Here is a 10,000-nt window from a genome sequence, read left to right as displayed (position 1 = left end):
CACAGGCACACATGCACACACAAAATGTACACAACGTAGGTACACAGGTCGAGACACACGCATGTACGTATATGTGCGTGCGTGCGTGCACGCACGCACGCATACACACGTTCTTTCCACTCACCTGAGCACGCATACCGTTCAGACACAAATGGGACACAGCGGCAATCAGCATATGCTCGGCCCAACTGCTACTTGTTAGGGTGAAACGTCCCTGTGTGTGACTGCATGAGTGAGTGTGAGGTTGTGTAACTGTCTGTGCATATTCGCTTGTTTGTGTCTGAGTGTTTGTGTCTGAGTGTTTGTGTCTGAGTGTTTGTGACTGAGTGTGTGTCTGAGTGTGTGTCTGAGTGTGTGTGTCTGTGTGTCTGTGTGTGTCTGTGTCTGTGTGTGTCTGTGTCTGTGTGTGTCTGTGTGTGTCTGTGTCTGTGTGTGTCTGTGTCTGTGTGTGTCTGTGTCTGTGTGTGTCTGTGTCTGTGTGTGTCTGTGTCTGTGTCTGTGTCTGTGTGTGTCTGTGTCTGTGTGTGTCTGTGTCTGTGTCTGTGTGTGTCTGTGTGTGTGTGTGTCTGTGTCTGTGTCTCTGTGTGTCTCTGTGTGTCTGTGTCTGAGTGTGTGTGTGTGTGTGTGTCTGAGTGTGTGTGTCGTGTGTGTATGTGTGTCACATGGTTTTGTGTTTGCATTTGAGTGTACGTGTACGTATATGTATGTATGCGTGTGCGATGTATGCAAGTGTGTAGCATGTGTGTGTGTGCGTGTGTGCGTGTTTGCGTGTGTGCATGTATGTGAGTGTGTGTGCGTGTGTGCGTGTTTGCGTGTGTGCATGTATGTGAGTGTGTGTGCGTGTATGTGAGCGCGCGCGCGCGTGCGTGTGTGTGTGTGTGTGTGTGTGTGTGTGTGTGTGTGTGTGTGTGTGTGTGTGTGTGTGTGTGTGTGTGTGTGTGTGAGCGTGTGTGTATGTGAGCGTGTGTGTATGTGTGTGTCTGGCTGAGCTGCTCCTGTCAGTCACTGTTCCAGCCCCTGGCCACACGTCACATCACTAGTCTGCCTCCAGTAAGTGAACACAACAGATGGCTCTTCTTCTCTCTTTCTCTTCCACACTCTCCCTCTTTTCCACCACTTTACCCCTGTCTTTTCCAATAGCCTTTTCCTTCTCCTCCCTATCTGTTCTTTTCTCTAATTCACCTTTCTGCATTCCTTAGCCCCCTCCCTCCCTCTGCCTCTTTCGCCTTGATTTCTTCTTCTTGTATTTCTTGTTAGGTCTCTCAATTCTTTTCCCTGTTCTTTCTCATCAGCCTATTTTCTTCCTCCAGCTTCTCACTCACTCTCACTCTCTCTCTCTGTCACTCTCTCTGTCACTCTCTCTGTCAGTCTCTCTGTCAGTCTCTCTGTCAGTCTGTCTGTCTGAGTCTCTCTGTCACTCTCTCTGTCACTCTCACTCTCACTCTCACTGTCACTCTCTCTCTCACTCACTCTCACTCTCACTCTCTCTCTCTGTCACTCTCTCTGTCACTCTCTCCACACTTCTTTCCTCCTGCTCTACCTATTTCACCTCACTCAGCTTCTTCCCTCTCTTTGTCTTCCTGTCTTGCCCTCCCCTTCTCTCTCTTCCTCTTTCTCCTCCCTCTCTATTCCTCTTTCTCTTTCCCCTCCCTCTCTCTTCCTCTTTCTCTTTCCCCTCCCTCTCTCTTCTTCCTCTTCCTCTTTCTCCTCTCCCCCGGGACGCTACCAGGTGCCCCAGAGAGTAGCCTCTCTCCTGCCGCCATGCCTGCAGCTGAGACAGACGAGAGCTGCAGTAATGCCTCTAAACGCTGTGGGCACGAGACTGCCTCCCTGCCTCCCTCCTCTATGTGTATCTATATCTATATGTGTGGTAGTGTTGAGCCTAATATTGTGTGTGTGTGTGTGTGTGTGTGTGTGTGTGTGTGTGTGTGTGTGTGTGTGTGTGTGTGTGTGTGTGTGTGTGTGTGTGTGTGTGTGTGTGTGTGTGTGTGTGTGTGTGTGTGTGTGTGTGTGTGTGTGTGTGTGTGTGTGTGTGTGTGTAACCGTGTGAGCATAACTGTGTGTGTGATTGTGCATGTGTGTATGTATAGGCATGACTGGTATTGTATTTGTACTGCAATACATGCACACACAGTGAGACTCACTTGATTGTGCCTTTGGCGCCCCCTGCTGATGTGTTCATGACCCTGCTGGTGAGGCTGACCCTCAGGCCCTCCTCGTCCAGCCCCAGCAGCTCTGCACAGTGCTCCAGGGGCTCACTGGACTGGTTCTTTATGTTGCAGCCGCCTGGACCAGGAGAGAGGGAGAGGGAGAGAGAGGGAGAGGGAGAGGGAGAGGGAGATGGAGAGGGAGAGAGAGAGAGAGAGAGAGGGGGGGGGGGGGGGGGGGGGGAGGCACAGCACAAACAAGTTAGCAAATAGAACACACACACTGAGATACACATACACACACACACACGCGCACACGCGCACACACACACAGAAATACATCCACACACACATGAGAATGAGAGTTCCATGATCAGAAAGTGAGAGAGAGACAGACAGAGACAGAGAAAAAGAGAGAAAAAAAGAAAGAAAGAAAAGGTTGAGAATGAGTCAGAGAGGGGTGGAGAATGTTATTTTTTATTATTTATAAGGTTACAGGACATTTATCATGAAAGTTGCTCCTCTGTCTCATAACGTGCCTGAAGCCACAGCACTGACTGACTGCCCCAATGAGCTTGTGACGTCCCTCCGTGCGTTTGAGATTCGCTAATATATTTGGCTGTAAATATCAGGCGCCGTAGTCATTCTAGGCAGCCGAAAAAAAAGAAAAGAAAAGCACTTCCCGGGTGTCACTGCCTGCGTGACAAACAAACCCATGGGCTCTGAATGTTTCACTGTGGAGAATACCAAGCAGGACTGTGGAACCCCCTAGAAGGCTGAGCAGGTGGCAATGCTATCAGATGGGAGGAGAATATCTCAAGGCTTTGTATAGACCCCAGATTGGAATCGCCACCGAAGTGGGTTATCCACAGAGAAATCAATAAACAAACACGCACGCACGCACACGCACACACACACACACACACCCACACCCACACCCACACACACACACACACACACACACAAAATGTACTACACAAATAAACAAATGAGTCTGCAGGTGGTCACACATTATAAACGGTTTTCCAGTTCCCAAAGTTCTCCCAACTCCTCATATACATGGGTTCTACATTTTTGTTTTAAACTGACTGCGTGAAACTAACTGTGCACAACTCAACCTCTGATTGTTGGAAAACGCTGTCGGTCAAAAAAATTAGCTCACATGGTTGGCTGCCAGTGTCTTGCCCCTCCTCACTGCATCGTGTTTACAAACACGGCGAACCCATGTATTCCAAACGTCAAACACTATTTATCCAGCAATATTGCTTGATTTTAATTTCAGATTCACAAGAAAATTAAATACATGTATAAACTTCATTGTTACTAACCAAGTTCTGGAATTATGGTAACTATTAACCTGCATTTTCCCTGTTTTCATGAAAAGTCCCTTCTTTTTGAGACCCCCTCCGCAACCCCAAGGGGCCCCGACCCCCAGTTTGGGAACCGCTGAGGCACTCCATGTAAATCCTGCATAATGCATGAGCTAACCAGTTATAATTTCACGACTTCTGTGTTGGCCGTGTTCATAGAGCAAGAAAAGAGAGATATGCACTTAGATGAACAAGGAAATATTTAAAAAACAGACACCGTGACATGAATACATACACTGAAATGTATGGCTATTATAATTTTTTGTTAAGAAACAATGAATGAATAGTTAATTGAGAGTTTAGAAATGTTCATTATGATTATAAATAGCACTGAAATGGCATCGTGTGCAGTTATGCTCACACCATGACCGTGACCACAACATTTAAATTGCACACATACGTCATGATACTGTACGTGATACAGCTTGGCCACAGACGCACTCAGGGCTCTAAATTAACTTTTTCCACCACCAGCCAATTTGGCTAGTGGACATTTTTTCTTACCAGCCAAACAGAAGTTCAACTAGCCATTTTTTTTAATCTCGCCAAAATAAACTATGCATTAGGCTAGTTATTTTTTTTTCTAATTAAATGGTCATTTTGTCCAACTGTTTCTACAACACAGATACACTATATGCCTGCATAGGCTACTATATGCCTACATAATAATTAAGCATATTATAGGAGTAGGCTATATATTTTTTCATTATTTTTTAACTTCTGCTTTATTTTTTACTTTCATTACTTAGGCCTAATTAATTTGATTAGTTTTTGTTCAATTCCTCTGAAAACAGCTGAATCACATCGCACAATCCACTCACATAACAGATCTTTAACATACAGTAACCAAGCACACAGCCAAACACTACAAAACCTCACATACGCACACCCCAAGGAAGGAGAAGAGATGAGAGGAAAATGAGAGGAGAGAGGAGGAGCTCTTCTCTACCATGCGCAACAAAATGACAAGAAGCCTAGTTTAATTAAAAGTAAATAATATCTCGGGAATCTTCGCTTCCTTTTTTTACTTCCACAGCTTCGTCGTTGGTTGCTTTTTTTTTCTTTTCGATGGCGTGGGCTTTCCAACTTAGTAGCGCCAGGACTCTGAACATTTTAGAAGACAACTGAACTGACAGCTACGGTCACACTACTCTGACAGTCGGCTCTCCTCCTCTGCCCTGGTCGCTATTTCGTTCCACAACCACTCATTTTTAACGTCACTATTTACAATTACTACTAGCATTCACCAACACACAGAACCTTGCTCTAACCCCCGCCACATTCTCATCACTCGCACAAAACATAGTCTACACAACAGAAGTAGCGCTATGCATAATCTGCGTAAGTCCTGTTATAAATTTCGGGCACATGACGTCACACGTTGCGCGGCAGACATTTTGGAAGCGGGCCAGCCCATTGTTTACAGTGAGGACTTGCTTTATTCTGCTAGTAGTTTGCTTTGTGTTTTACCGTTTCATTTGACCTCTGCTGTCGTTATGGTCGCCCGTTGCTGTGTCGTAGGGTGTAGAAGCGCAAGCTGTGACGGGACGGGGAAAAAAATCCCAAATGGATTATCTTTTTACCGTTTTCCAACTTGGAGGCGTCTCAATGGAGAACAAATGTCCTCCATAACAAAGAGTCGCCGGCTAGCATGGGTTGCTGCTGTAAGACGGTCAAATATAACTTTCCACTCTATCCCGGTGTGGAGGTGTCTCTGGTCTAATACCCACAGATGAGCTCGGGGAGGCAAACTTTGTGAAAAAATTCCTGTGCCTTCCTCAGACAGGACTCCCAGAAGCTGACATCTGGCAGGATACAGGCAACGTCAAGTCACAGTAGGTTGCACCTGTCACGAACATCTGTGTCTGCACTTGTGTGTAGTACCTATGACCTTGTTTGAGCTGAACAATGCCATCAACTCTGTGGAGACAAAAGTCTTTGTCTGCGTCACAAGCCTCCTGGACAGTGCTGTGTTTGTGCTTAGCAGGGCATTTCACTTCCAGGCAGCCTTGTCCACAGCAGTCACAGCTAACTAGGCCATCAGGTGAGGCGCCTACCTGTGGGAACGCCGGGTTTATGCAGAAGCCAGACTGCTCGATTGTCAAGTTATCGTGGTGTGGTGCTTGTTGTTGAAGGTATTTAGTACGTGCTGTGTCTGTGCTTTGGGTAGCACACATTCTTGACTGTGGACACAGCCGGCTTGTCGATGTTAGAGACCAGAACTGCATGCATGGTGGAGGCAGTCACTCTCCCTTTACCATAGCAACTAGCTATCAATATGGCGGCGTACCCAGAATGGAAGCGCTGTGCCCGTCCCTTATTGAAACGGTCAGGGTTTCGCTGCTTCAAAAATGCAGCCTGTTACAGCAAGGTTCATATAGTAATAATAGCAGTAGTGACGTTAAAAGGGTTGTAGCGAAAGCGACGAGAGCATAGGAGGAGAGCTGCCTGTCAGAATAGTGTGAGCGCAGCTTAGCTGACAGAAGGCTGGTCGTCTGAAATGTTTTCAATCCTGGCGCGCGCAAGAGTTGACGCTGGATGCACTGGAAAGCCCACGGTGGGAGGCTACGTCGTGACGCTAGTGTCCATGGGTAATGTAGGAAATCTCGCCCTATAACGTTCGTCAGAGCAGCGGTTTACCGTTCATAAGTTACTGTACTCGGGCGCTACTAGCCAAATTGGCGGGTAGGTATTTTTTTCTACTAGCCAAAATGAATTTTCACCCGTGTTTGGCGTGTTGGCGTGTGTTAATTTAGAGCCCTGGACGCACTCATCCGTAATCAAAGGTATCTGAATATGCTAAAGAGTGTGCTGCTCTTCACAGCCAGCGACTCTTCACACCAATCGTGTCGCTGTTGGCGGGACTGAATACATTTTTTACCTGGAGGCGGCAAAGACGGATGGAAACAGATGAGTCCTTCCACACAAGCACGGCGGTAGTCGGGCCGTAGCGACAGGGGACACAGGTCAGTATCGCGCACCGTTTGGAAAATCCAAACCGAGCAGAATTTTACACAGCGGCGGCCGGCGGTGTACCGTTGAAATGAATGGCAAAGTAGCAAAATAGCATTGGCTGCGAGGGTGTTGAACAGGACGACAGGGTCAGAGTGTAAAGCCGATTGGAGACGCGGCGGAATGACCGCAGCAAACATCTTCTATTAGAGTAAGATACTTCAAGCCCTTGCATTTCCTGGATACATGTGATGTCAGCTGAACGCCCCTTTAGGAGACCTTTGGTTAGTAGACCTTCGGTAGGAGACCTTTGGAGTCTTATGGTTGAGAACGAATGGAGTTCCCTTGGCACTGTAGATGGCGGTAGCGCACATCTCTTGCAAGCCGCCACCAAATGCCACAGAAAAGCAAGAAGAAGGAGGGGACAACGCCCTCTTAGGAGACCAAACTTGAGAACACTCCTTTACATTGGGTGGGCAGAGTTTTGGTTATCTTACTCTAATAGGAGATGTTTGACCGCAGTCTTCTCGCTGCCACCACGCCACAGTGTGTAACCGGCCTTAAGCTCAACAAGGATCTCTACCTTCCTCTAGTCTAAACTTTCTCAGCCTGTCTTTCTTTTTCTCCTTTCCCTCTGCCTCCCAGCCTCTACCTTCCTCTGCCTTTCTCAGTTTCTCTTGCTTTCTTCTCCTCTCTATGCCTGTCTCTCTTTGAATCTCTCTCTCTCTCTCTCTCTCTCTCTCTCTCTCTCTCTACCTTTCTCTCTCTCTCTCTCTTCTCTCTCTCTCTCTCTCTCTCTCTCTCTCTCTCTCTCTCTCTCTCTCTCTCTCTCTCTCTCTCTCTCTCTCTCTCTCTCTCTCTCTCTCTCTCTCTCTCTCTCTCTCTCTCTCTCTCTCTCTCTCTCTCTCTCTCTCTCTCTCTCTCAAGGGAATTCTTTTCAACCTTCTCTGCTTTGCTTCCCAGTTTGGCTCATCTCTGTCCCTCAGTCTACCTACCCTGTTCAGCAGCACTCCCACTCATGAAAATTGAAAGCAAAGTCTGCAAGACCAAGATCTCGTTTCGCTCATTTTAATGTGACTCATTATCATAATGTGACAGGTCATTCTGCATGAAACGTCCCATTAAAATAAGAGAAACAAGAGCTTGGTGTCGCAGACTTTACCCTCAGTTTTCATGTGATTTTGCTAGTCCTGCACCCAATCTTTTTTAGACTGATGTGCGTGTTTTTCCTCTTCTTTACAACTGCACTACCACTCAGACAATCTAGTGACTTATTAGTGGCTGAGGGCTACAGACGGTACACTTTAACATTCAGACACAGCCCCGCACCCTGCGCTTTGCATTCCAATGGCATTCCCTTGGACTCATTAATTGCTTCATTCACACGCTTACCTTCAGTAGTGAACCTCAGAATGAACGAATCAAGCAATGAATGAATGTATGAATGTATGAATGAATGACTTAATGAATGAATGAAGGTGTATGAACGAGAGAATGAATGTATGACTATGAATGCATGTAAACAAATAGATAAATCAATACATGGATGCATGTGAATAAATAAATGAATGCATGTATATGAATGAATGCATGAGAAGAAGTAAATGAATGCAAATGATTAAATGAATGAATGAATATGAAAGAGTAAATGAATGCATATGAAGGTGAATGAATGAGAGAATGAAAGAATACATGTGACTGAATAATTGAACCAGTGAATGAATGAATTGGTGAATGAATGTGCGGCTGACTGAACGCATGTGACTGAATGAATGATTGCATGAATTAAGGCTGCACAATTAATCGAGAAATAATCAAAATCGTGATAAAATAGTGAAATCGAACACATGATTTTAATCGTGATTTAATCGTGGCAATAGTGACCTACTTTTGAGAGCGTCCTTGAAGCCAGAACATACTGACAGGCTGGTGTTTCTGGCTAGAAATCTGTCCACTTAAGTTTCATGCTATTGCCTTTACATAATTATTACAATTAATTTTATTTTGCTCTTCCCGTATGTAATTCATTCTGATAATAATAATAATAATAATAATCGTGATTATGATTTTGTCCAAAATAATCGTGATTATGATTTTGTTTCCATAATCTTGCAGCCCTAGCATGAATCAATAATGTCAGGAACAAAGACTCAGTGTGAGTTTAGAGTTACATCGCCTAGGAAAACAAGCAGAAATCCGAACACAAACCCAACTCCTCTAACACACCTGAACAAGCCTTGAAGCACCCAGGCCTTTATTTGTTGCAGCCTCATCAGTCACACCAGAGAAGCCAAGAGGACAGGTGAGAAATGGCGTGTATGTGTGTGTGAGTAGTTGGTTTGTGTGTTACAGGGACAGTGTGTGTGCGTGTGTGTGTGCGTGCGTGCGTGCGTGTGTGTGTAAGAAGGGTAGTTCCTGTGTGTGTGTGTGTGTGTGTGTGTGTGTGTGTGTGTGTGTGTGTGTGTGTGTGTGTGTGTGTGTGTGTGTGTGTGTGTGTGTGTGTGTGTGTGATGATGATGATGAATGGGGGGTAGGGAGGCCCTGGGCTGCATATTTCAAAGTGGCACACTCCCCTACTCTCAACAGGATGTGAGTGCAGTGGATGATTGTGGATGATTGATCACGTTGGAACACCCTCCTCCTCTCTTTCTGTCTCTCTGGCACCACACACACACCTACACACGCACACGGCAGTCTGATTGATGACTTTCTAATGAGAAACCAAAGCAGGGTGTTCTACTGTCAAAATCCATTTTTTTGGAATAACATCCCATGTATATATTAAGTCTCTCCTTCACAAACACAAACACACACAAGCACAAACACAAACACACACACACAATTTTACAATAGGCCAAATAGGCCTACACACTGACCGTCATTGAGTTCTACTTGGCTTTTCACACTGACAGGGACAGCGAGAAATAAGTCAAAAATAGGGAGTTTCCCGGGAAAAGCGCGAGGGTTGACAGCTGTAACTACTGCTACCTTTACTGGAGATTTTGCATTATGCAGCACACCTTAACACCTACTCTGGCCACCATCTTACACAGTGCACCTTTAAATAAGAACCCCCATAATCAGGGGCTGATTATCCATATGGGCCAGTGGCACAGTGCCCAGGGGCAACAGCCATTTCCAATCAGTTAGGCACATGACTAAAACTTAAGGGGGTATGCCACTATTTTGTGGCTTAATACAGTTAAAATCGTTGGCTGGGGTTTATAATGGTGGTAAAGTGTCTTATTTTTCATGTAAGCCATTGTCTTGCTTTAAGACAAGTTAAAAGAGGGAATATGTCGCTAAGCTAGTGAAAGTCAATGTATCCATGTAGCATGCTACAATGCTACACGGATGCATTGACTTTCACTAGCTTAGCGACATATTCCCTCTTTTAACTTGTCTTAAAGCAAGACGACGCTTAACATGAAAAATAAGACACTTTACCACCTTTATAAACCCCAGCCAACGATTTTAACTGTATTAAGCCACAAAATAGTGGCATACCCCTTTAACAAATATTGGTTGTTC

General features: G+C 45.5%; 1 protein-coding gene across 6 annotated transcripts in view; it reads right to left on the bottom strand.

Annotated features, from left to right (window-relative positions):
* myo6a (myosin VIa) overlaps positions 1 to 10,000 on the bottom strand; it is a 183,459-nt gene that overhangs the window by 72,379 nt on the left and 101,080 nt on the right. For all 6 annotated transcript variants that reach the window (XM_063223196.1, XM_063223198.1, XM_063223199.1 and 3 more), the window contains exon 12: positions 2,145 to 2,286. In XM_063223196.1, coding sequence (XP_063079266.1) covers positions 2,145 to 2,286 — 142 coding nt within the window. The remainder of the gene's footprint in view (positions 1 to 2,144; positions 2,287 to 10,000) is intronic.

Source organism: Engraulis encrasicolus, chromosome 18 (assembly GCF_034702125.1).
Source record: "Engraulis encrasicolus isolate BLACKSEA-1 chromosome 18, IST_EnEncr_1.0, whole genome shotgun sequence".
NCBI lineage: Eukaryota > Metazoa > Chordata > Actinopteri > Clupeiformes > Engraulidae > Engraulis > Engraulis encrasicolus.
The sequence above is the reverse complement of the archived record's forward strand: the minus strand, read 5'-3'. Positions and strand labels throughout refer to the sequence as shown.